The sequence below is a fragment of the Scylla paramamosain genome, chromosome 15, assembly GCF_035594125.1.
Source record: "Scylla paramamosain isolate STU-SP2022 chromosome 15, ASM3559412v1, whole genome shotgun sequence".
Taxonomy (NCBI): Eukaryota; Metazoa; Arthropoda; class Malacostraca; order Decapoda; family Portunidae; genus Scylla; species Scylla paramamosain.
Genome location: NC_087165.1, coordinates 22,238,512 through 22,265,790, shown reverse-complemented (window position 1 = coordinate 22,265,790; position 27,279 = coordinate 22,238,512). Strand labels below are relative to the sequence as shown.

General features: G+C 40.3%; 3 protein-coding genes and 1 long non-coding RNA gene across 8 annotated transcripts in view; 3 read left to right on the top strand and 1 right to left on the bottom strand.

Annotated features, from left to right (window-relative positions):
• Nucleotides 1-858: 858 nt before the first annotated feature.
• LOC135107673 (uncharacterized) lies at nucleotides 859-8,190 on the top strand. Of its 3 annotated transcripts, none has more exons than XR_010271887.1 (4): nucleotides 859-1,049; nucleotides 6,368-6,498; nucleotides 6,817-6,844; nucleotides 7,711-8,190. XR_010271887.1 is itself a non-coding variant. In XM_064017799.1 (4 exons), the coding sequence occupies exons 1-4, from the start codon at nucleotides 5,078-5,080 to the stop codon at nucleotides 7,770-7,772; spliced, it is 327 nt and encodes a 108-aa protein (XP_063873869.1). In that variant the 5' UTR covers nucleotides 5,036-5,077; the 3' UTR covers nucleotides 7,773-8,190. The 3 variants fall into 3 exon arrangements, 1 of the variants encoding a protein (XP_063873869.1); XM_064017799.1 differs by lacking the exon at nucleotides 859-1,049 and adding an exon at nucleotides 5,036-5,183; XR_010271888.1 differs by lacking the exon at nucleotides 6,817-6,844 and having other exon boundaries at nucleotides 869-1,049.
• Nucleotides 8,191-9,882: 1,692 nt separating this feature from the next.
• Nucleotides 9,883-14,349, top strand: LOC135107671 (uncharacterized). Its single transcript, XM_064017798.1, has 2 exons — nucleotides 9,883-10,104; nucleotides 13,949-14,349. Exons 1-2 carry the CDS (start codon nucleotides 9,950-9,952, stop codon nucleotides 14,118-14,120), a joined length of 327 nt encoding a protein of 108 aa, XP_063873868.1. The 5' UTR covers nucleotides 9,883-9,949; the 3' UTR covers nucleotides 14,121-14,349.
• A 2,879-nt stretch (nucleotides 14,350-17,228) lies between these two features.
• LOC135107672 (uncharacterized) lies at nucleotides 17,229-23,239 on the top strand. Of its 2 annotated transcripts, none has more exons than XR_010271885.1 (4): nucleotides 17,229-17,999; nucleotides 20,677-20,923; nucleotides 22,094-22,299; nucleotides 22,879-23,239. It is a non-coding gene; the product is annotated as an uncharacterized LOC135107672 (long non-coding RNA). The 2 variants fall into 2 exon arrangements; XR_010271886.1 differs by having other exon boundaries at nucleotides 17,230-17,999; nucleotides 22,097-22,299.
• Nucleotides 23,003-27,279, bottom strand: part of LOC135107670 (mpv17-like protein 2) — a 10,476-nt gene continuing 6,199 nt past the window's right edge. Inside the window, exon 5 of one of the 2 annotated variants that reach the window (XM_064017797.1) lies at nucleotides 23,003-23,141. In XM_064017797.1, the coding sequence (XP_063873867.1) occupies nucleotides 23,057-23,141 (85 nt within the window). In that variant the 3' untranslated portion in view covers nucleotides 23,003-23,056. Of the gene's footprint in view, nucleotides 23,142-26,356; nucleotides 26,988-27,279 lie in introns of those variants that run through there. The other variant, XM_064017796.1, reaches the window with a different exon arrangement.

Sequence of the window (27,279 nt, the reverse complement as noted above, 5' to 3'; positions counted from 1 at the left end):
CTTTTTTTTTTCTTTTTTTTTTAATCGTTAAGCTTCTTGTACCTCTGTTGCGATGATGCAGCTGATGATGGTGAGGAGCAAGACGCTCATCAACAGAAATAAAGAAAGAAAACACTGGCCACTGCCCACACACCGCTACAGTCTTCACATAGGAAGGGAACAAGGGCAACACTGGCTGCTAATGATAGTATGATGCCTGTTACCTCATTTTAGTTTCCCCAGACTGAGCAAAAATTAGATAACAGGCAGCAAAAGGTTTGAACTGTTCGATTGCTCCTTTAGCTGCCAATGATGCTTTTGGGAGGTATGATTGTTAGTCTTCTAATTTTGTTACAGTACTTGGATTGGATTTTATTTTGTTCGTTGTATCATTCATTGTCTTCATCTCGCATATTCGGTAGCGTAATGGAACACTAAGGTTTTTGCCACCCCAGGCAACTTGCGGTCGCTACAGACAAGCACCTCCACCACCCAGTGTTTGCCTTCCCCCTTCGCCACAATACACACCAGCAGCTTTTCCTTGCATAAGCATTGTGTTGATCTGGGAGAATTTTAACTGTATTCCCTTCAGCCCCTCCAAACTATCTCCTTATAGCTACAACCGAACGATGAAGAACGTCACTTACATTCTTTTGATATTTCCCTTATAGTATCGAAATATGTTTGGTACTCACTGGTCTTGTAACATGTTAATATTCGTGATACACTATTATTAGCGTTAACATAAATTTTGGAGCATTAGGATAATGTGTAGCTATAAAATCGAACTCCATAAGAGACATCGTGCTGAGTGATCCAAAATACCGAAGTTTATCATATAAAACAACATCGCCTGCTTACATACAACCTTCCACTCAAACGCTTTTATAGACTTTCCACGAACAAGTGTCTGTACGATAAGTTGGGCGCCCGGACTGTCTTACTACTGTCATACTGCCACACCGGTAGGCTGATCGGAAGAGTTGGCAGCGCTCTGGCGTGGCTTGTGAGGATGTGGCTGTACGTGGCTGCTGCAGGCGAAGTATATACAGGATGCCCTGCGAGTTAAGGTACATACTTCAGGGTAGGATAGTTCAAGTAATTCTAGGTCGAAAATACTGTGTACACATATGCTGTGTTTTGCGGAGCTGAGCGTGGAAGACCCAAACACCGTTATGAGACAGTGGATACGCATCAAGAGGGTGCAGTACCATGGTCTCCTGTAGCTTTTGTCTCCCCTTATCAAGAAGGAAGATACACACATGAGGGATGCCTGGTGAACGCCTGACACTACTTAAGTTATCTAGCAACAGATAAGGAAGAGGAATCGGTAATTAAGAACCTGGCTCCATCTGCAGCAACTACTACTCAATTAGAGAGAGAGAGGGAGCGTGCCTTGGGTCCCAGAGATGACGTTGGTCCTCCCAGCATTAACTTTTCTGGCTCCGGACACCACATCTTTCACAACTCTTCTCGAGGACTCGATATAAACAAAACAGCGCGCGGCTGGAGAAGACCAACCTGTCGGTCTTGTTGGCGCGGCTGGCAATTCCAGCCGCCAGGCATCAGTCCAGCAGGTGAGCCAACACGGCTTGCGGAGGCTGGCAATTCAGCAGAGAATTGCCAAGTGTGAAATCGCCTTTAGACTACTGCAAAAAAGTCCGAACATGGATTTGATTGTTGATACCACGTTACAGTGTAATGAAAATATATCTAAGTTGTTACTTAAATATATTTTCATTACTTTGTAATATGATTCTCATATTCATCTACTGAAAATGTATTTTGCATATATCTAATATAACTTAGTGAATCACAAGACAAAGGATGGGTGCCTCTAAATCCTGCTGCCACTGAACACCTTCATGGTCTGATTGCCGGGAGGCCACTGGCAGATACAATGGCCAGTCAGTACTTATAATTTTTGTTGACCGTTAGTATACAGTTACTTTTGAAATTCATCACCTCACTCTCATCTTGCTGAAATTTTAGGCAGCTAGCGTCATTTCTCGATTTTTGTCGAATATTCATTACTCTCGTGCAATACAAAGCGTCATCGAGGTTTCCGGACCACATTCTGAGAATGACGCTTATTGGGTCATCGGGACTGAGGGGGTTTCTCAACCCCACTCCATTCCCGTCTCCCCATCCCCACTCACTCCTTGTTTCTACTCTTCTCACAGCACCCCCGTACTCCCCCACCTCTCTCTCTCTCTCTCTCTCTCTCTCTCTCTCTCTCTCTCTCTCTCTCTCTCTCTCTCTTCATAGAAAGAGTAAAAATTCTAATATCTACGACACATTTGTTACAATTCCAATGGCAGGACAGCGTCTTGTAGCATTTGTTTCTGCCTCTCCTCCAGTAACTAATACGTAGACCCAAGGAAATGATGTCCTCCCACCACCACCCTTCCCCTGCTACAAGCTACGCGTGTAATAATAATAATAATAATAATAAAAAACGGTTTATTATTTAGGCAGTTGACAAACTGAAAATGTACACAGGGGATGGGGAAAAACTTAACATTAATGTGTGTGTGTGTGTGTGTGTGTGTGTGTGTGTGTGTGTGTGTGTTATATGCCATCCTGGACGTGTATGTAAAAGATAGATGGATAGATAGATAAAACAGACAAATAGACATACGCTCTCTCCAATCACCAATCCGTTGACCCCCAGGGAATGTAAACCTCTCACCACCACCCTACCCATGCTCCAACCTGTGAGCATGGTGTGTGTGTGTGTGTGTGTGTGTGTGTGTGTGTGTGTCTTACTGTATAAACTGTCCTGAATATGTATGCAAAAGATGGATTATATATGAATATGTATGCAAAAGATGGATTATATATATATATAGAGAGAGAGAGAGAGAGAGAGAGAGAGAGAGAGAGAGAGAGAGAGATGTATAATTCTTTTATCTACGTATTAATAACCGAAGGAGAGGAAGAAACAAAAGCTACAAGACGCTGTCCTGACATTAGAATTGTAACAAAGGTGTCGTAGGGATTAGGATTTTTATTCTATTTCTATGAAGAGAGAGAGAGAGAGAGAGAGAGGCATGGGAATATGGTGAATATGGAGGAAGGGGAGGTGTATTTGGAGAGGGAGAGAAAGAGGGCAGGCCGCGTTGAAGGCAGCTTGAACCATTCACCGCTGCCATTTAAAAAAAAGATGACAGGTGTCGCTTTCGTCAGAAGTATAAGTACGTACAAATCAGCTTCATATTCTCCTCTACTATGAATAATAGATAAAAGCCATGACTATTTTTAATTTAAGAAAGATATTTTCTTTTTCTCTGCCGCCAACGACCGCTGTCTTAACGTGCTGAGCCTCGCCTGCACGAGCTGCATTCAGGAGTGCACTGCGAGATCCTTTCCTGCGCCAGCGCGCCAAGTTCTCTTATGCGCTTCCAGTCTGTCTTTTTATATGCCTGTATATCCTATTTATTAATCTACTTAATTTCATTTATTTATTTGTTTATTTGTTCATTCATTTATTCACTAATTTATCCATTATTTTCTTGTCTATCGATATATATAACAATTCCGAGTTTTACTAAACTACAGGAGGTGGTCCTTCGCCACGCACACACACACACACACACACACACACACACACACACACACACACACACACACACACACACACACACACACACACACTAATCTTGCTCAACAACATTAAGAAGGAAAATTTCTTCACTGGAATACTTTGTTTCCTTTAGGTCAACAGTAATTATATTAATGAGTCAAGTGCCGCCGTCAGCGACAGCCATAATTAAATATTCATAGTGGACACTAATGACTTGCATGTCATCTTACAAAAGCTTCCCATGACAATGCTTCAGGAGCTGTCGTGGGTGCTTATCTTTATATATATATATATATATATATATATATATATATATATATATATATATATATATATATATATATATATATATATATATATATATATATATATATATATATATATATATATATATATATATTATATTATATTATTATTTATTTTTTTTTTTTTTAACAATATGTGGGTGATTCTCTCTCTCTCTCTCTCTCTCTCTCTCTCTCTCTCTCTCTCTCTCTCTCTCTCTCTCTCTCTCTCTCTCTCTCTCTCTCTCCCTACAGCAGTGGTTCTTAACCTGGGGGCGCTTCCCTAGGGAGGTGCATCAGTAGTTTTCAAGGGGGCACGAGCCCTTGAGAAAAAGCAGAAATTTCTCTAATTATATTTGCTATTCCCTCAACGAAAGCGTGATCTAATATTCAAAGTTTTATGAAAAAATACAAAAGTATCACCTTATAACTTTAGTTTTCTATGGTCTACTACTCTGCTTAGTCTCAGGGTTGCTTACCATTTCCTGTACTTACTGACCCCGTCTCTATATTCTTCAAAACCCATGGAAGGGAGGGTTTTAGCTCGTCCTGAACCTGTGTGCGTACTGCTCATTGGTGACTGGTGAACTCTTTCTCTCCCAGTCTTCTATACACATACGTGACAATCTCACATTTATTCAGTTAAGGCTGCTGATATTTGCTTTATTTCAGTTGTCCAGTTTACCCTATTCTGTCCATCTCTCTAATGCAAGAGTTAACCAGTATTCTCAATCATTCATCCCTTTCTCTGGTAAACTCTGGAACTCCCTGCCTGTTTCTGTATTTCCACCTTCCTATGACTTTAATTCCTTTAAGAGGGAGGTTTCAAGACACTTATTCATCAATTTTTGACCACTGCTTTGACCCTTTTATGGGACTGGCATTTCAGTGGGCATATTTTTTTTATTGGATTTTTGTTGCCCTTGGCCAGTGTCCTCCCTACATAAAAAGAAAAAAAAAGCCTAAGAGTCACTGGTCAACCGTGTGTGTGTGTGTGTGTGTGTGTGTGTCGCTGAGACGTTTCCATCCGCTGGACACTCGTTAGTGACTAGTGAAGGACGTCTCTCTCTCTCTCTCTCTCTCTCTCTCTCTCTCTCTCTCTCTCTCTCTCTCTCTCTCTCTCTCTCTCTCTCTCGCTCTCTCTCTTCGGGGGTGGGAGCTGGGATGTGGCATATATAATGGAGGCAGTAACGTGGAGAGGCACAGTCAGTCCAGGGCAACAATCATAATGGTAAGGGTGGTGATCCTCCTGGTGGTTGGACTCCTGAGTGCTGCCGCTCTACCTTCATTCCCTCATGTCTTCCAGCGAAACGAGGCAAGACCTTACGGCGACTGTGAGTATCGCTGTGGCGTTTAGGATCATTTTCTGAAACGATTCTGCGCCACACCTCACTACATCCAAATGGCTCTAATTGAACTTAAGCAGGTTTTTAATAGTGTTTTAATGATTCTAGTGACAGATTAACGAAATTTATACATTATTAGGATAAACACTAGAGAATTCGGCTGATCACCTCTGTGGTCTTTGAAAATGGTCTTAGCGAGACAACAAAGCGTTTCAGAACAAGGTCCTTAGTCATAAATGGATGGTATCTTGCTGGTAACCTTAGTGGGTGCCATGCACCTTGCAGTGCAATGGTTACTTATCTACGTACGTCGAAGGTAATGGTGCATCTGAACAATGTCAACCTTGCCATCCTGTTGTGTTCGAGGTGTATGACAAACATGATCACTGAATGCACACATGCTAACACAAAAACGTCCATTTTTTTTTTTTTTTTTTTTTTTCATTTTGCCACCGACTGCAAGTACTACGTGAACCAGGCAGACCTGAAATGTGCTCAAGTAGTAAATTAAATAAGAAAATTTTATCGGTGATGCTTCCTGCCATGCACACCAAAGCAGAATAGCTCTGTCATCAGAAAAACTTTTACATTAGCGTGGAAGGCACGGCGTCTTTATTAGTATCACACAATAAATTGTTTCATCTCCAGTAGCTTCGATACTTTATCACATAACGAAATACTGGTACCAGGATCAGATGAGAACAACTATCAATATAAAATTGAAAATGGTATGGCTACCATTCTCTTCCTTGCATCAAGAATTTTCTTCTTAAGGCAAAGTATTCGAACCTTTGATTTCTCGGGTGTGAAACGAGCTCGTTCCACTACACCATCGGACCGCTATGAATAGTATTATCTGATGGTAAGAGATCTAAACAACTTACATTAATATAACCATTTAGCGATACGATTTTGCCACCAGAACGATTGGATAGTAGCGGTTTTTTTTTCTTTTTTTTTTTATTTTAGATCTCTCGTTCCAAAGTTCTAATTACCAAACGATACAATGAAAAAATATTATACATAATCTTCGACGTCACAACCTGACCCCAGACACCATCCTGCTTTGTTTCCGGAATTTGAACACAACTTTTTTACATTGCTGAACACTAAAGAGTTTGTACTCAGTCATTCTAGATGTTGTTGTTGATATATTTATTTATCTATTTTAGACTTGAACTCCCAGCCCAACGTAATTCCCATGCTGGAGTTACTGCCCAACCAGAACACCATGTGGCCTGTGGACTACATGCTGAACCCCTGGAAACGAGACTACACTACTACTACTACTACACGCCCTTCAGTAAGTCTCTCCCTCTCTCTCTCTCTCTCTCTCTCTCTCTCTCTCTCTCTCTCTCTCTCTCTCTCTCTCTCTCTCAGGGCCAGTAATCAGGATAGGACAAAAATTAACGAATTCCAGCTTGGTAAACTTAAATAAAAATTGCAATACCAGTGTGGCATACAACCATCTGGGTATTATGGCTCAGAGTTAGCGTATGTGTTGAATTTCATGCCTGTGGGTAACTTTAAACACACACACACACACACACACACACACACACACACTCACTCACTGCATGTGCACATAACGAGTATTAATAAAAGGTTTTGTGTTTTGCAGCATGACTATATAGGAACAGCGGTACCTAGTGAGTATGAAATAATATATACAGATAGATGCAAATACAGTTTAATATCAGCAAATGTGAAGTACTTGCCATAGGTAGAGGATATCACATCAGGAGTACACAATAAAAACTGAGGCTTTGATAACATCGAGGACGAAAAAATTTTGGGAGTTATAATTAGCTATAGTCTCCGTTGGAAAAAAAAAAACTGCATCCGTTTGGAAAAAAAAAAAAAAAGTTCATAGAGGTCTTAAAGGAAACCGTCTACTTGAATTTATCTTTAGGAGCGTTAAAAGAAGTTCTGAAATAATAATACACTTTTACTTGGCCAAACCTCACCTGAATTATGTTGTGAAGTTTTGGTTCCTATATTACAGGAAAGATATAGGTCTGTTAGAATCAGTACACAGGAGAATGATTAGGAAGATACAAAAGGATGAGAGGTAGTCCTTATGATCGCACAGGAGACTAAAGATTTTAAATTTACATTCCTCAGAGAGTCATAAATTAAGAGCGGATCTGATAGAGGTCTTTAAATGGTATAAGGGACTTAACAAGGATAATATAAACAAAATATTCAAGGTCAGTAATCAGGATAGGACAAGAAATAACGAATTCCAGCTTGATAAACTTAAATTTAAAAAATAAATAAATAAGATTAAAATAAGGACTGGAAGAAATTGGTTCTCAAATAATGATAGATACCAGGATTCTTAATCAGGTTGTTAGTGTCGAGTCATTGGGGAACGTTAAAAGAATATTAAACAAATTCTTGGACGGGGATAATAGGTGGATATAGGTAGGCATGTTTCATACACAGACTGCCACGTGCAGGCCTGATGGCTTCTTACAACTTCCTTTATTTTCTTGTGTTCTTGTGTTCTTAGATCATAATCGGCAGCGTCGCATGATGGGAACTACCGAAGCTGAAGATTACCAGCTTTTTTGATGATCGTGGCAGGTACTCATCTACCCTACGCTGTCCGAGTCCGAAAGTGGCCTCAATTACTGCTGCATATGCTCCTCTTGCCCTGTGAGATGACCCCGCCTCACTGTCTCAGTCCACAGACTCCGACTTTCGCTATCCTCTTGAGGGACTTCTTTTTATGATGCCGCTCTGCAGGAAAACTCAACATGCAGGTCATCAGGTAGACAGAAAGATAATCAGAGCCTGTAAACGTGAAAGAAGGAAATTCAGGAAACTCAACTTGACAGCTGTAGCCACTAGTAACCTCCCCTTATCGGGACATGTACAATCAAACTTCATGATCTTGTTTGAATATTACACTCACTTACTTCAGGCTTACTCTAAAATATGTAATGAAACACTGGCCACAGTTTATAACTCAATAAACTAACTTGTCATCCACTACTTTTGCCTTATCCTCTTGCAATCACACATACACACACACACACACACACACGCCCTACCCAAAAATCAGTCAGTACGAGCTCAGAGCTATGTTTTGGGGGTCAGGGAATTAATTTATAACACTTTTAAACAAAGCTGGGATGTTTTAAACACTTGATTATGACAAGACTCCCTGATTGTATGACACGTGTAACTAAATCAGCTAGAAAACTCTAACTACTTATTATCTACTCAACTTGAACTTATCCATATCATATGTGTAGAACTTAATCTAACATCCTGAGAGCATAGTCATCCAGAGACTGCTTCCTGGTCACTCCATCACTCGTGCTGGCGATTTCCTTACAATGACCACAAGTCAGTGAACAGGGCGCGATCTAATCCAATGAATTAACTCGAACTACCTAGGTATAGTCTAGTATACTTGAACTCATCCACATCAAATTCTCAAATTTAAGCAAGACAGTCTAACCATCTAGAAGCTCTTCATTGTTCACAGCAGCAGTGGTGCAGGTGATTCCCTTCAAGTGACCACAAGCCAGGGTGTACAGTTGTCCATTCTTGTGACAGGAACTGGTGTTTTTTGTCGCACTTGACGTGGCAGTTGCATCTGACTAGCTTCAGCAAGGATGCTGGATTAGGAAGCGCAGCAGGGATGAGAGCGAGTATGACGTGAGAGAAGTGAGAGAAGTGTGGAAGAGTGTGGTTGTGCTGAGTATAATGTATGCTATGGATGTGATTGCATGGACCGAAAGTGAAATTGATCAGTTAGAAGTAGGGACATAATAGAGTAGCAAGGATAGCACTGAATGGACCTATGTACACAGCAGTGGAAGCTTTTTGAGAGGTGATATGAGATGGAGCACATTTAGGGAAAGACTCACAAAAGCGACATTTAGGTACAAGATTAGGCTTGAAAGAATGAATGATGCAGTAATAGCAAGAAAGGTGTATCTGTGGAATGAAAGTAAAAACAATTAGAGAAAGAGATGCATGAGAATGACAGACAGGAGTGGATTACAAGTTGTGTGGCGAATAAGAATAGCTAGGAGAAATCAAAATGAGCGTGAATGGGTCGTGATAAGAGGCAGAGTGGGAACTGAATGGGATGTAAGAAAATGGAAGAATGAGATAGATAGTAAAGTGTGTGGGACTAAATGAATGAAAGAATGAAATGGAACGAAAGAGCACTCTGGAGTGATACAAGGAGAAAGAGGCCCGATGTATGAAAGCTGGTGATCTCTTCCGAGGAAGGGCACAGTGTATGGATGTTAATGTAAGGAATTACAAATGGTCTGAGTGTGGCAGCAAAGTGTGCCGCCAGATGTGTGACATGGGAGAAGATGAGACGGTGGAACATGTGGTGCTGGATTGTGTGAAGTATGCCAGAGACAGGAGTGAGATGATGCAAGTGATAATGACTGAGTTAGGGCATGATAGGAATGAAAGAGTGGAGAAGACAGGAAAGGAGTGGATGGTGTTGCTGGGACTGTGTAAAGAGGAGAATGAAAGGATGATTGAGGTGGTGAAACAGTTTCTGGAGAGAATGTGGCGTGCCAGATGTAGGAACAATTAGTGTAGAGGATGCTGTTCGTTTCTCTTTCCCCATCCCCCCCTTCTACTGGAGTTGCCGATCCAAAGGCCTGGCGTAGGAGTGATCCCGAGCCGCCTGTACCATCAAGATCAAGATCAACATCAGGATCATATTTGTAATTTTCAATCGTGGGCGCGGTGACAGACTAGCAGCACGCAGGATGAGGGTTCCCTCCAAGGTGGCTATACAAAAGATAGTGACGAGACATAGGAAGAAGAAAGAGCGTATCTCTAAGCGTGCAGCGGCGGAAATGTACCTCTTCTACCTGTGCTTCATGAAGAGACTCGCCAAGATATGTGACGACTACGCCTTAAGGTAAGTGGGCACCTGCCTTGCTATTCTTTATTCTTTATTCTCTATCACAACATTCAGACCCTATTCTGCCAACCAGTGACACTCTACAGAGCCTCTATTCTTAAGTAATTTAATTTAAATATACAAATATGACTAATACTTAACAGAGTACTATATATAATATTGTAAAACTAATTACACACACACACACACACACACACACACACACACACACACACACACACACACACACACACACACACACACACACACACACGCACGCACGCACGCAAAATAAAAAAAATCTTTTGAGATACATGCTAGTATAAATAACCATACCAACAAATTGCACATAAAAAGTTTTATATAATATAGTGTTCAGTTAGTCATATCTGACATATCATAGGAATCCCTGAATAGAAATGTTTTAAGTATTTTCTTAAAAAGTTCAGTGCTATTGCTGGCCTTGACCTGTACTGGAAGCCTATTGTACAATCATGGAACACACTTGAAAGGCTCAGAAATCTATATCCAAGTTACATCTTGTCTCACTTAGCCAGTACTCATCTGCTGCGTGCCTCACCACAACACTTGTATTAACCTCAAAGGGATGCAGCAACTTCATTAAATAAACAGGCTTTCCATTAGTCATGACTTGGTAAATTAGTACACAAATTTTATAAGCAATCCAAACTTTTATCAGCAACTAACGTAAATCAATGAGTACAGGCGTTATTCTGTTGCGAGGTGACACATGTTTTATCATGCCGGCAGCCCTGTTCATTGTTAGTTGTAATTGCTTTAGTTGATAATTTGACAAGTTATAAGAAGTTGCTGTAGTCCAACTTTGTTATTACATGATTCTGAATCAGAATCTTGACAGAATATTAATCCAAATATCTCCTTATGAAAGCAATATTCCTCATATTATACCTTGCCACTCTCACAGTCTCATTTATTTGGTCATTTCATTTCAAATACTTATCAACTATGACTCTCAAATCCTTAAATGTATCAGATCAATAAATATTTGTACCACTTACATTTAAACTTTGCATTTCATTAGATCTTCTAAGACCACTCTTTTTTCCAACAAACAAACATTCAGTCTTCTCATTTAGTTTCAGTTGTTTTTTTTATCCATCCAACCTTTAATAAGAATCATAACTCTTGTCAATACATTTTCTGTATCTAAAATGTTGTTAATTGTCAAATAAAACTGAGTATCATCAGCAAAGAGAGCAAAAGTTTCATCATATTCCCTTGGAATAAAAGACAGTTCTGTAGTATGAATATTAAATAATACTGGTCCCAACATACTCCCCTAGGGAACACCTCTGTTGAGCTGACAATGCTCAGAAAAGGAGTTTACCACTTGGACACAAAAGTTCCTATTCATAAGGTAGCTCCTCAGGTACTGCAGTGCACATCCTCTAACTCCTGTAATTTGCAGATCTTCTAACAGTAAATCATGCACTACAGTATCAAAGGCAGTACGTAAATCTGGTAATATTAAAACTCGACATTTTCCCTCATCCATTGTACACAGATCATTAGTGATGCTACACAAGGCTGTTTCAGTTGAGTGTAGTTTCCTATATGCAGACTGATTGTCAGGCAACACATGAATAGTAGATAAATAATCCAGTAGTTGAACATGAATTACACTTTCTATAACTTTTGATAGGAATGATAGGTTAGAAACTGGTCAGTATGAGGAAAGGGATTGGCAATCAAGTTTACTCTTTAGAGTCAGTTTAACAATAGCAAGTGTCTCAGTTTCTGGAAAAACACATTCACTTGTGCTTATATTGACAGTTTTTAAGAGTACACTTGTGAGCTTCAAAAAATCTTCCCCATTGGTTACATCTGACAAAGGAAATGGATCTCAAACACAATATGTCTTTTTAATATTTTTCAACAAAGCTTGTAGCATATCTATACTGACCTCACTAAAGGAGACCAGACCAACATAAGGTGTGTCAGGCATATATGTGACTAGGTGAGCTTGTTCTGCCTCTTCAAAGCTACTAACAATATTTGTAATTTTTATCAAAATGCCTCATGAAATTATTTGCCAGGCCCACATCAGAGAGCCCATCAGGAAGCTTCTTGGCACTCCTCTTACCAGTTAGATTGTCAAAAAAAAGAGTACAGTCTCCTAGCATCAGTACCTGCCTCAATAATCATTTGCTTGTAGTGCATACATTTACATTTTCTTATTTGTTTATTTACCAAATTCTTAGCATAAATGTACTCTCTGCAGGATTGTTCTGTGCAAACACGACACCATATTCTCTATGTCATCTCACTTTAATGGTATTTGAAATCTCAGCTATGTATGAGTTTTACCTTGCTCCTCATCAGTCAGTGTCACCACTTGTAACTGAAGCATTCTCATAGATGTGCAGTTGCATTCCACAGTTCCTAATCCACCAAGATGAGGTGGAGGTCCAGAAATGGGGCCTTTCTAGACAGAGGCCCACACTAGCTTTCACAGAGTATGTTTAAACACACTCCTGAACCTGTTTTATTCTGGACTGAATCATGTAATACTTCTGAACATAACAAATGGTTGCATGTCGCATATGATGGTCTCATCTGAGTCATTTACACTCGTTGGATACATACCTGAAAGTGTATTCATGTATTATTCATTTTACTGCACATATTACAATAACTTACAGGCATATGGATCAGAAGTGTGTTTGATCATGCATGTGTTATCCTGTGATAGCCACCATGGGCCTCCATCTAGAAAGGCCCCACTTCTGAACCTCTGCCTCATCCTGGGTGGATTAGGAACTGTGCATTGTGAGCACATCTGCTCCCCATGACTGTATTGTGGTTGGCTGAGGTATGCCATTAGAAGGACAGAGGTACATAAGGTGTCGTCTGAGTATTGAAATTACAGTGTCATATGTAGATTTTTTTTTTTAAGGGCATTAGTCAAAGACAACAAAATTAGAAGGAAAGAAAAGGCCCACTGAAGCACAAGTCCCACAGTCAGAAAAAACTGTCAACAATTGGAGATAAGTGTCTTGGAACCTCCCTCTTGGAAGGGTTCAAGTCATCAGAAGGATGAAATACAGAAACAGGCAGGGAGTTCCAAAGATTACCAGAATTATTGAGAATACCAGACAACTCTTGCATTAGAGAGGTGAACAGAAAGTAGAAACTTTTGTGCAGTGAGGCTGTAGGAGGGGAGGCATGCAGTTAGCAAGATCAGAAGAACAGTTGCCATGAAAGTATTGATAGAAGATAGCAAGAGATGCAACATTATGATGATGAGAAAGAGGCTAAAGACAGTCTGTTAGAGGAGAGGAGTTGATAAGAGGAAAACCTTTTGATTCCACCGTGTCTAAAAGAGCAGTATGAAAGGTAGATGTTTATAGATAGAATTGGAAGAGTTGGCTAAGCAAGGTGCAAGCACTGAGGCACAGTTCTAGAGAACAATAAGAGATACCCCATCAGGTCCATAAGCTTTCCAAGGATTAAGGCCAGCAAGGGCATGGAAAATATACACTTATTGCCATCATCCAACAAATAAACATTGCAAAAATATGAATACCAGCACAATTCATGTAGCCAAGGCTTGGACGTCTATGAAAAGAAGTGAAAAAAAAATGGAGGAGACTTAGGAGAAAAACAGTGAAAAAGAGTGATGTGCACATTTGTGCATATGAACATGTGTGTGTGTGTGTATTTTCAGCCATTTAGTGCTTATATATTATCTTAATTTACACTGTTCAAATTATGCATGTTTATTTTTTTCAATCACACATTAATCACACATAACATTATGAATGATGGAGATATTGTCTGATATAGATGAGTGTTAAGTAAAAATTGGTAATCATTTCAGACAAAACAAGCTTGTCATTGGGGAAGAAATTGTCAGAAAACATGCACCTAAACTTCTGAAGAGTCTGAGCTTCATTGAAACTTTGAAGACAACGCTGCCTCCCGAACTAGTCAGGGAGATGGCCAGCAGTGACTTAGAGAGTGAGGATGAACTTATCTCGGATGAGGAATGAAAAGGTGTTCTGCCCAAAAGTTGCTGAGATGTAAAGTTTATTTAGAAGGAGTTAAGTTACTGTGAAAAATATAATACTTTACAGACCTGCAATATAACATTTATCCTAAAAGTATTCCTGTATTTGCCTTATGTTGATGCTGGTGAATGTCCATATAGTACAATGATGTATACAGATATTCATGGATGTGTCATTTTCATGCACATTTGAATAAATATGAAATTAATATATTTGTACGATCATTAGAAAGTTGGTGAAGCACATGATGGTGCAAGCCATTGTATCACCCAAGGTTCTTCTCCAGGACTGCTGTGTTTGGTACTGTACTGAACACAATGAAGATTGAAGACAGGTTTCCTTAACTTTTTTTTTTTTTTTTAATGTAGCAAATGCCAAAAAAGTTAAAAACAGTGAAGTAAAGGAAACAATAAAGATATTAAATGCAAAAGTATTAGTTCTGTACGTAAGTGTTTATGTACCTTCTCACCCAGTTGTATTTTCCTGGTTGCAGTATACAGAACTTGAGTCTTGAATTATAATTGAGCACACTGTATCCACATGCAACTCATTCCAACAATCTGTTCCTATGCTTTACCTCATTCTCTGTATCTATTCTACTTTTATAAATCTTTCTTTTCCTATCATTGATTTTCTCTCTCTCTGTTTTTTATCACTACCTTTGTGGTATAATGACTAGTGCATTTGGCTACAAATGTGTGGGCTGGGGCAGTCAGGACACACCTCACATGTTCATCCTTCTCAGGTTGGTTGATAAAATAGGTACCTGGAGAAACCTGGGGAAAATAACTGTGGAGACACAGGTGATAATGTTCTCTGTCCTGAGGCAAAGGATATCATTCACCACAGGCTCACAGGCCAGTGAGAGAGATGAGCACTGAGACCATGTGCAGATATATAACATGCCTAGCTTTACTTTACCACTCTATGTACAGCTTATTCCTGCTCCCATACTAAACATGCCACTAGTCACATTCACTGGTACGCCCTCAAGTTCATACTTTATGTTCTGGTTTGTTTCATAAGAAAATGTATGAAAATAAGGGAAACTGCAGGAAGCTATTAGGTCTACATGTGGCATTGTACAAAGCATATTTACCTGCTTTCACTTATTATCCTCATCCATAAATTTATCTTATCATCTTTTGAAGCTCTGTAATGACTTAGCACTAACGACCTGATTAATGAGTATTCCATTCATCTATCAAATTGAGAACTAATTCCTTCCTATATATTTTTTTAAAGTCTAACTTTTCAAGCTTGAACCTGTTATTTTTTGTTCTATCCTGATTATTGACCCTGAGAATTTTGCTTATGTCATCCTTGTTATACCACTTAAAGACCTCTATCAGGTCCCTTAACTACAACTCCCCATGGAATGTAAATTTATAAGCTTCAATCTCCTTTCTTAAGGAATATTCCTCATCCCCTGTATCCCTTTAGTTATTCCCCTTTGTAACAATTCTAACTGACCTACATCCTTCTTGTAATATGGGAACCATAACTACACAGCATAATCTAGATGAGGTTTGACCAGCACCACCTTAATACATCTTCAGGACTGAAATTTTTAAATACTCCCAAAATGCTTTGGTATTCCAGATGATTGTATGGCTCACTGTTTTAGATTGCTATGAGAAAATTATTATACGAGTGCATTTCCTGAAGGGTTCGTCATGTTCCTCTTTTGGGGCATCAAAGAAACACTTGAGAAGTTGCTGTGAAGGCTGTGTAGATATCAGCTATGAAAGATGTTGGCTGGGGATTGACTCTGACACGAAGGTATGAAATATAACACCATAGTCATCAGATCCCAAAATGATTATTGAGGTGTTTATATCTTTAGTCACTGCAACTTGACATGGCTGCATAACATTTATATATCTATATTTTATTTTATTTTTTTTTATTTATTTTTTTCTTTTTTTTTATATATTACATCCTAAATTACCATCTTTAATGTTACACATCCACATTTGTAGCCTTTTAGCTCCTTGTTTACGTAATGGTGAGTGCATTTGTTAAGGATATTTTTTTTTTTTTTTTTGTGGTTGTACGACATTGCTCTCTCTCTCTCTCTCTCTCTCTCTCTCTCTCTCTCTCTCTCTCTCTCTCTCTCATGTAGTACATTATGAAAATGTCTATATAGGTATGCCTTACTCCTTATCAATATGCATGTATTCTTACTGAATTTATATACTTCGTGAATGCCCTATAACTCAAAACAGCTGGCGAGGAAAGAAACTGCATAACTGGGCAGCTATAGCTTCACCAAACATTGTACCACCAGCAGTCCCAGCACTCCCGGAAGCACTCAGCAGTGTCACAAGGTTATTGAAAGGATGTGTGGGTAGCTCCCAGTCAACCTATGAACGGCAAAATTATCTGGTGTACAACAGGCCATTAACGCGGCACAAATTCTATATAACGGGGCTCCAACAGACTGTATTGACGTCTTGGGGGGAATGTGAGGAAACTACTCATTCCACCGGAACCAACTTGTTAAGGACTGGTTGTTATAGTTACTACTGTGGCGTTAAATTAACGCCGTTGATTTGACGTTATAGGGGTTAACGGTTCGTTAGAGAAGTTGCTGCCTTTTATTTGTTCACAGAAATAAGCAAACAAAAACGACCATTCATTTCAGATCCTTTGACATAGACGGGAAAGTTGCTGAACTTGTGATACGCATCATTCCACCACTCTTGTCTCCGCGTCCCTCCCTCGTTGCCTTCCTCCTACCATATTAAATTAAACTTTCCCGTCAAAATGCCAGAATCTGAAAGACTTTTTTTTTTTTTTTTTAACAAATGCAATTAAGGGACAGTGGCAAACAAGCTGAGCCAAAATGTAATGTTTATAAACTTAAGGTGGCACATCCAAATAGGACACTGCGAAGTACATAAATGTATGGGGCTCACGCGTGTACTGTTAGGAATTCATGCTTGGACGCGCGTCCTAATTATGCACTGCGCAAACTGTCCAAATCCGCCCCCCCCCCTCCAACACACCACAACCCTTAGATTTTCGTAACAAACCTTTTTTTTTTTTTTTTTTTTTTTCTTTTTTTGGGGGCGATTGGTCTGTGTTTCTGTGGATGAAATACTTATGTTTTGAGTGTTGGTGCCCATATAATACGATGGTTAAGGTCTCTTTTTTCAGTAAATAAATTATCACACCTGATTTCTCAGCGGGATTTTTTTTTTTTTTATGGTGCGTCTAAACTGAGTAACTGCATAAGGTTTTACCGTGCATACCACTACCTTCTCTCCAGCGCTTTTTTTTTTTTTTTTTTTCAGCGAGAACATTTTAAAATGAATATTCGTAACGTGTGTGTGTGATTGACCTACGGTCGTTTGCTGGTCACCCAGCCAGCCGTTCTCCCTACGGAAAGTTCAGAGCTCATAGTGACCGATCTTCGGGTAGGACTGAGACCACTGACACACCACACACCCGGGACAGCGAGGTCATAACCCCTCGGGTTACATCCTGTACCTACTCGCTGCTAAGTGAACAGGGGCTACACATTAAGAGGCTCGCCCATTTGCCTCGCCGCGCCCGGGATTCGAACCCGGGCCTTCTTGGTTGCTAACCGCTACACGTTGTGGTGTGTGTGTGTGTGTGTGTGAGGAGGATAGTGTAAAACAAGGAAATAATGAGAACAAGAACGAAAAAATTAAAGGAGAAAACACGAAAATAAGGTTAACTACAGCATGACAGTAAGGAGGAAACAGGTGGAGGAAGGAGACGTGAATAGAGTCAGTGCCTGCCCACGTCAGTCACATGGAAGACGCGCTCGGGAAGAGGTAAGTGTGTTGGGGTGCGGGCGTGTACACCTTCGTTGATAAACGTATATCCGTGGTAAGGTAATTGGGACTGGTGTAGAGTCTGGGCTTGACATATATCCTATGAGGTGAGTGTTATGAAATTGTTACTCGCTTTGTTTTAATAATTGATGAGTTGTTTGCTGGTTAAGTTCCTTATTGATAGACCAAGAATGTTCACGTATATCATATTAGGTAAATATTGGGTAATTGTCACTATTAATGTTATGAAGAGCTGGTGCTAAGTTTGCTAGATTTGGTATTATTGCAGTTTTGACCAATGCACTGCACGTAACTATAGCCTTCGTAGGGTCAACATCTTACTGTTTGGAGCATTTCTAACCCTATTTCACCCTGTCGGAAATTAAGAACTTCAGATAAGAATTTCGAAGGTTCAGGTCAGTTCTAGCCTAGATCCACCGTAGGATACTAAGTGTGATGGTATGTTTGTTATCAGTGGTGTGCATGCGTGACGTTGTGTCGCGTGTATGATGACGTGGGGTTACCTGCTGCGAATCGGATCACACGGAAAAATGTTGGCCTATCACATATAGGCACGTATATTTAGAGGAGAAAGCAACACCCGCGACTGTCTGTGCTGCGTCAATTAGACCATGGCTGCGGAAGGGAGACGTGCTGGCTGTGAATATACGAACTGGCAGTTTACCGCCAGTTTCCTCAATTTCTTAACTCTATTATACTCTGCAGCATGGGTCGTACCTGGCTGATTTTTCCCAAACAAAAGAAAACTAAACAAGAGGGAGTTTTAGGAAATCATTCTTACTGTCGTTCAAAATTTGATATGAAATGACCGTGGAAAAATCTGCAAAAAAAAAAAAAAACGGTCTTTATATATATATATATATATATATATATATATATATATATATATATATATATATATATATATATATATATATATATATATATATATATATATATAATTTTTTTTTTTCGATCGCTTTCGAAGCAATATGACAACAGACGAAAATCAGTGATCAGTGAGTTCACTGCCGATGGCCATCTTCTTGCCAGCCGAATGAGAAATTTCTCCGTGTATTTTTTTTTTTTTTTTTTCAGTGTAGTTATTCTCTTTCCTGCAGTATTTCACGTAAAACTAAGAACATATGACTCATAAGTGAGGGGTAACAGTGCGTGTCGCACAATCAGGCAGTGTGATCAGTGTTTGTGTGTGCTCTACTTTCTCTCCTGCATAATCTCATAAATCGATAAAACTATAAAGACAATGTGAGTGCTAAGTCCAGTAGCTCGGTTCAGTCTTGTGATGACACGATAAGTGAAATTAAAAACTCAAAAAAATCACGCTAATTTCATCTGATATGCAAGGCAGTTATATCAAGCATTTCAGAAACGGGGAGGCATATTTTCGAAAGGTGCCAAGGCTCTCTCTCTCTCTCTCTCTCTCTCTCTCTCTCTCTCTCTGAGACATGGTAATTCCACTCTTGTCTGTTACTATGATCTGAGAGGTTGGGTGAGTGGCTATAATGGAAGCGATTTCAGGTGGAAGTTGCCATGGCAACGGACTTCCACCCTCCACTGAACATGTGCCCAGCCATCCCCTTCCCACATCAGCTGTTTTATTGGATACTGAGTTCAAGCTCATGATTGAAAAGTTCATCACCAAAGCTCTGTATACATGCTAACCATGAGACAGAGAGAGAGAGAGAGAGAGAGAGAGAGAGACGAGGAAAGAAAGATCATTTTAACAGACAATAGTAGGATTACGATGGCTGAGAGAGAGTTGGGAGGGGGGTGAAGTAGGCAGGCAGCTAATCAGGACTTAGCCACTCATGGCGTTACAGCAGTGGGTGGGGTAGGGCCGAGGGGGCTAGCTAGCTACGAAATAAAAACCTTGCAAGTTTTGGTAAATATACACTGCAGCGTGGAGAGGAGAGCTTATCAGTTTACCTGACTGGGTGTATGATTACTAAGTGCTTATAATGGACTCTACAGACAGTCCCTGACTTTATAGAAGACCCTGACGAAGACTTGGCAGATGTGATAGGTGAAGAAGCTGGTCTTGCCATGGAATTTGAAAGTGACCAGAAAGTGGACGATGACAGATTATGAAGAGTGGTTCCTACGGAGATAGGGCAAGACATTAGTAATTACACCTTCAATTTACCTGATTAGTATGGTGCACAATACTGGTAATCATATCAGATGTCACGAACAAGTCCCACGCCATTTCTTCTGAATTTACTAACCTCGCGTCTCTAAACAACTGGTCAGTTGATTAACTAACCTGTTTCTTACTAATGTCGTTGTTTCTCCGTAGGAGCCACTCTTCATAATAATTATGGAGTGGCTCACCTATCCACCGCCTGCTCCTCCATTTTTTCCTTTACTCTCCCTTGTTTCTTATGTCTCAAACTTCCCTCCCGTCACCCCCTCCCCCTTTTATAGGAGAAATAAGGGACAATGGAGTGATACCCCTCCCTCCCCCCTTTCTCTCTCTCTCTCTCTCTCTCTCTCTCTCTCTCTCTCTTTTCGCTTCATCCTCTCCCGCTCGTATGCATAATTCCATTCTCATTCTCAATCTGTCTCATTCTGTTTACAAACTACTGTTTGTCTTCATATATTTCGTGCTTTATAATATATACTATGATGCCTCCCATATTTACTTATGCCTCCCGTTTTTGCCTCTTGTTCTGCCACTGTATATAACACCAGATATATTTCATTTCTGGAAGAACCTGATCATGCTGGGCCCGGAATCCAAGAAAGAACATGCCAGCAACCCAGATGGCAATCTCCGGCCCAATCTTGTCCATCATCCTGCTGAAGGAAAGGCCTTTCATGATTATCCTGAGCTTTATAAGGAAAGAAGAGTTACCTTGTTGCCTCGCAATTCCCTTGTCCCATGAACAGGTGTCAAATGCGAGCAGCTGTGATGCTGGTACAGGAACTGCAGGGATAAAGTTGTGGTCACCCCACAAGGTAATTATGTTAGTGATTTGCTTATAACTGCATCCATCGTTTAAGTAAATCTTGGTTTTCACTATAAGGTGCATTCTCCCAGTGTTGATTTCTAGACCAATAAATATTAGTAAATTATTTGTTGCAGTACTGGTGGTGTTTTGCATAAATTTTACTCAGTACCACGGTGAATTCTATTTTTTTTTCAAGATTTCACACACTGGTAATTAAGACCGTATAAAGTAAGTTCTTTAGGTTTTTTATCCACACACATCTTGAAAGACTAGACAAGTACTGCGTGTGTGGTGTGTGTTCTGGTTTTCTGGTTGCTATTTAGCCTCTTCTCCTCAATGTGGTGTGTAAAAATCCCCTTTAAAAACCGAGTTACCAAGTCGAAAATACTCTGAAGACTCTCCGGAGATTAGGTTGATGTATTTATTATATTGGTGAAAAGTAAAACATCCGGGTATAAATAAGGTGGGATTTATTTATGGCTGAAAAAGTAAAAGTATTTTATTAAACAATTTTCCAGACGGTCTTTTAAGCATTTTTGACATACAGGTATTTAGATATTACTGTTCATACAATTCTTTAGTTTAAATAATACTTTTTAAAATAGATGTTTCATGCACAAAGCCTTGGCCCAAGTCTCCATTGCTAATTTATTAAGTTAGACATTTTCCATTTTTGCGAAATAAAGTACTCAAACCCCCCCCCCTCTCTCTCTCTCTCTCTCTCTCTCTCACCCCCCCTCTCTCTCACCCCCACCTCTCTTTCATTCCCCCACCTCTTTCATCCCCCCTCTCTCTCACCCCCACCTCTTTCATTCCCCCCTCTCTCTCTCTCACCCCCCTCTCTCTCACCCCCCTCTCTCTCTCTCACCCCCCTCTCTCTCTCTCACCCCCCTCTCTCTCTTTCACCCCCCTCTGTCTCACCCCCTCTCCCCCCCTCTCTCACCCCCTCTCTCTCTTTCACCCCCCCTCTCTTTCACCCCCTCTCTCTCACCCCCTCTCTCTCTCTCTCTCTCTCTCTCTCTCTTTTTTTATTTAAACATAGGTACATTATCACCCGAAGGCGCACTGCCGTGTGCAACCTATTTTAGGGGTGGGACACAACACACAAATACAAAAAATATAAATATACATACATATATATACATTCTTTATGTTAGACTTATATTAATATTGTTAGCAGGGGGGTTGGGAATGAGCCCCTCCAGTGGTGTGCTGCTAGCTTCACGTCCTGGGTATCCATCCCCGATATGAGGGACGGAGGACGCGAAGACGTTCCACAGTCTGGAGACTCGCCCCCAAAAGGTGCGCTGGTGTTGGCTGGAGCGGGAACGCGGCACTTCCACTGAGTCACCACTGGATGACACCGTTCTCGTGTCCCGCGAGGTGACTCTGGTGGGCAGCCGTAGTCCAGCCAGATGTGGCACACCCCTGCACCTCTCTCTCTCTCTCTCTCTCTCTCTCTCTCTCTCTCTCTCTCTCACCTCTCCCTCTCTCTCTCTCTCACCTCTCCCTCTCTCTCTCCCCCCTCTCTCTCTCTCTCACCTCTCCCTCTCTCTCACCCCCTCTCTCTCTCTCTCTCACCTCTCCCTCTCTCTCACCCCCCTCTCTCTCCCTCTCTCTCACCCCCCTCTCTCTCTCTCTCTCTCTCACCCCTCTCTCTCTCACCTCTCTCACCCCCCTCTCTCTCTCTCTCTCTCTCTCTCTCACCCCTCTCTCTTTCACCCCTCTCTCTCTTTCTTTTTCTCACCTCTTTTTTCACCCCCTCTCTCTCTAACACAAAAATTACACTATAGTCTTGATATCTAATCTCTTTAAAAATGAAAACTTGGACTAACAACTATGCTATCAGTGTTACAAAGGTACAGTCAGGGACACACCTTATACATTGTGCTGGGTGACATCCCTCACCCCAGGATACATAGCCACTGTGATATCTAGATCTCTACCATCTGCCTTCCCCAGGTATCCAACTATCAACCCAATCCACAGGAGAAGAATGAAGAAATAACTGGGTGATCTCTGAACCAACGACCACAGCCTGGATTCAAACTCAAGCCTGCAGATTCAAAGCCAAGGAGGATAACCACACTCCACCACAGAAGTGTGTGCAGAGGCATCAGTGTTACATCAAATACGTTAGTTATCTTGAATTCTCGCTGCTCCTTGCCTTGCACTTGTAGCAGATGCGTCTTTGAAAGGGTGTGTGCAGGTTGATGTCGAAAAGCCTGTAGGAAAATATAAGATTTAAATATAGAAATTTCCTACAATATTACTATGTAACATGCACTGACATATTCTAATAAATGCTGTTTATTTCGCTATTTATATTCTCTATATTCCTGGGTAGAGTACAGCAATCAAGAGTGTATGCCATGGAAATAAGTTATCACAGAGGAGCAAATGATGTGAACTGTGGAATTATGGAATGGATGAAAAGAAACAAATGAAGATGGTACGGTCATGCTGAGAGGGTGAAAAGTAAAGAAACTAAGGGCACTAATAAAGGAAACCAATTAGGAAAAGTGGAAGGACAAGGTCAAGGACATGTCAAAGTGATGTTAGAAGCTGCTGCATGAACAACCAAGACTAAATTTGAATACCTGAGAAAGAGACAATAATTAGAAATTTTCTTTGTGTCTTTATGAACCTGATTAAAAGATGGCACTGTAAATTATACCTAGAATCAGTAAAAACCAAAGACCTAATAAAACTAATAAGCAATTAGAAACTACACTCAAGAAGCAAAATGGTGAATAACAGTTTAGCCTCACATTATTATTGGAAGGTTTTGAGTTGAGAGGCATTCCTCAAAAGTTTTTTTCAACTTTCAAAGCCATATTCTCTGCCATTCATGCATCAATTTTAATGAAACCTGAACAGAGAAGAAATTATTCTATACTTTAGTGTAAAAAAACAAAGTACAGTGGAACCCTGACTTACAAGCACCCTTACGATAAATCTGAGATGCAAGCCATCTCTCAGTCAACTTTTTGCTTTGGCTTGCAAGCCAAATTCCTTTCCTTTCTTAAAGGAAAGAAAACATGCATCTCTCAAAGATGCCTTTGGCATCACAGGGATGGTGTGGAGATCATAATTCACTAAAATTTACTGAGTTAAAAATGCACTATACTCATTCAAATTAAATTGAAAAGACACTAAAAATGTTCCTAAGCTAAATTAAAGGAGAGAAAAATATGTGGAGAAAATCTGCAGGTGTCAAGACCCTTTTATGTGCTTGAGGCTGCTCTACTGGTGATTTTCTGGCTTTCCTTAGCGAGTCTTGGTCATCCTCTTTCAAAGAATTTTGGTGAAACTTTTGGTGTTCTTAGACATATTTAAAAGGTTCTGATAGAGTTTGGCACAAAGCTTTGATTTCCAAACTACTCTCCTATGGCTTCTATCCTATATATATATATATATATATATATATATATATATACGAGGTGTGTCATTAAAGTTCCAGGACTGGTGCCACACAAGTTTTATTTCACATCCAGGCTACAAACTATAGGTTATCTCCTTCGAAGTAATCCCCCTGGCACCGCATGCACTTGTCCATCCTTCTCTGCCAGGCTTGCATGCACTGCTGGAAGGATTCTTGCGGGATGCTCCTCAGCTCCGTCGTCACGGCCTTTTTGATGTCGTCCGCATCATCAAAACGGGTCCCCTTCATGACCTCCTTGAGCTTGGGGAAGAGGAAGAAGTCGCACGGAGCGAGGTCAGGTGAGTAGGGCGGTTGCTCCAGCACGGCGATGTTCTTCTTGGCCAAGAACTCTCTGATGCTCAGGGCATTGTGAGCAGGCGCATTGTCGTGGTGAAGCAGCCACGAGTTGCCCTGCCACAACTCCCGCCTCTTCTCGCGCACTGCACGAAGCAGACGCCGCAGTACTTCTTTGTACACATGTTGGTTGACTGTCTGGCCCTGTGGCAAGAACTCGCAGTGGACGATGCCCCTCACATCGAAGAAAGCGATCAACATGACCTTGAAGCTGGACCTGGACTGCCTTGCTTTCTTCGGCCGTGGCGACGCCGGACTCTTCCATTGAAGGCTCTGGCGTTTGGTCTCCGGGTCGTACTCAAATACCCAGGACTCATCGCCGGTGATGACTCTCCTGAGCAAGTCTGGTTCAGTTTCCAGACGCTCGAGGATGTCCTGACACACCTGCATGCGTCGTCCCTTCTGGTCATCGTTCAGGAGTCTCGGCACCATCTTCGCACAGACTTTCCGCATGCCCAGATCTTCAGTGATAATCTTCCACACGCTGTTGTGGTTCATGCCAAGCTCATCTGCGATCTTTCGAACAGTCAACCGACGATCGTCACGCACCATCTGCTTGACACGCTCAACATTGGCCTCATTCCTGCTCGTTGAGGGTCTTCCACTCCTGGGGTCATCTTCCACGTCCTCCCGGCCCTCTTTGAACCTCTTGCACCACTCAAAAACACGTGAGCGTGACATTGTCTCATCCCCGTACACTTTTTGCAGCATACCCAGTGCTTCTGACGGCGTTTTCCCCAACTGCACCAAAAACTTCAAGTTTGTTCGCTGTTCAGCGCTCATTGTTAAACGACCTGCAACAGAGGACATGATTTTAAAAGCACGTAAGAAAAAGATTAGTGACTGTAGAGGGTTGGGAGCGCAGTTGTATACTCCAGAAGGATTACTTTGAAGGGGAAATATGGTGGTTTGTGGCTTGGGTTTGAAATTCATCTTTTAGGACACCAGTCCTGGAACTTTAATGACACACCTCGTATATATATATATATATATATATATATATATATATATATATATATATATATATATATATATATATATATATATATATATATATCACAGAGAGGGTGGGTAGATAGTCATAATTCACTTTAGTTAAGTCTGGAGCCAAAACCACGCTTTATTGGTTAATACAGACTTTACAATCACACTTTTCTTATACTCTTGTTTTTTACTCAAAATTTGAGTTTTTTTCACAAAAAAAAAATAAAAATAAAATTTTCTTCTTAGGTCCAAACCTAAAAAACTGGTGAAAATTGTTTAATCTTGAAAACATTATCTAGCATAAACAAGTTCCTTAGTTAAAGGAGACAAAATATGTGCCAAAGATCATTTTCACATTACATTGATGATGTACCATTTTCACATTACAGTGATGATGTACAGATAAACATAATGCACTTTAAAAGAAAGTTTGTCCAGAGCCCCACTTAATTAACTGGTTCATATGAATTTTTTATATCAATGTTTTCTTGAACTTTTTTTTTTTCAACTAACTTTTTTTTTCTGAACATTAATTACAACATTTAAATCATCCATCTGAGATATTTTGGTCTTTCTTCAGGTTAGGATCTTAAAATATCAGCAAGAAATTTTTTATCTTACTAAAGTTATCTGATTATGTACACAGAAATGTTCCTTATTTGAAGGAGATTGAACAAGTGTTTCCAAGACACTTTTGACATCACAAGGGCAGTGCACAGATTATCATATTCAACTTAAAACTAAATTTACAGTAAAAAATTACACTCTTAAAATCCATATTTTCATTGTTTTCTTTGTTTTCAACTTTGTAATGTCAAGAGAAATTATATGGTGTGCCTACATCACATTTCTGAAGAATTTATGAATTTATATCATTTAAATTAATCCACATTCAAATATCCATTCTTTGATAGTTTATTTCTATTATTAGAAATGCCTCCATGTGGATATTCAAATACACACATACTAATTATTCTCCACAATATTACTGTTATAACAGACATGGGAGGTATAAACATCAAACATAAGGGAGACAGAGTTATCATAGAGGATCCTAAATTTAGTGGGCAGCAGATAAAAGTTGACTAGCTGTGCTGGGGAATTTATAAGCAGCCCTGCTATGTACAGGCGCCAGCCCTTGTGCCATACATCAGAACTGATAGCATTCCAGTCATTACCCTGGAACAATTTCAGGGAAACCAATAGCACAGCAATCCACACTGGTGAAAACAGCAATTGGTCAACCACAAGTTTCTGTAACACTACTGCCAGTGAGCGTCCTGGCAGGCAGCGGTCCAGGAGCAGGTACCTGATGGAGAGTTAGATTACACTGAGAGGTACATGTTGTGCTGTGTCTTAATGCACTTGTCTCTGCCTCCACAACCTTTAAATATGTGATGTACAAAGACATCATTTTCATGCACAGCCTATATGAACAAAATAGCTCCACAGGGTAGCAGTCCATGTTGTGACAAATCTACCAATTTTTACCAAGGTGCACTAAAAATTACACTACAGATACAGAGCAGTAGACACCTGCCAAAACAATAATTACTTCCAGTAAGGTTTCAAATACTGGATCAGGGGGTGCTGTGAACTCA

What these genes read in the sequence shown, in the direction of transcription:
- LOC135107673 (XM_064017799.1), top strand. Translation starts at nt 5,078, where the DNA reads ATGGTAAGGGTGGTGATCCTCCTGGTGGTTGGACTCCTGAGTGCTGCC. An exon ending in CTACTACTACACGCCCTTCA is followed by an intron (nt 6,499 to 6,816) that starts GTAAGTCTCTCC and finishes TGTGTTTTGCAG; the next exon opens with CATGACTATATAGGAACAGC. An exon ending in TATAGGAACAGCGGTACCTA is followed by an intron (nt 6,845 to 7,710) that starts GTGAGTATGAAA and finishes TTGTGTTCTTAG; the next exon opens with ATCATAATCGGCAGCGTCGC.
- LOC135107671 (XM_064017798.1), top strand. Translation starts at nt 9,950, where the DNA reads ATGAGGGTTCCCTCCAAGGTGGCTATACAAAAGATAGTGACGAGACAT. An exon ending in TGTGACGACTACGCCTTAAG is followed by an intron (nt 10,105 to 13,948) that starts GTAAGTGGGCAC and finishes TAATCATTTCAG; the next exon opens with ACAAAACAAGCTTGTCATTG.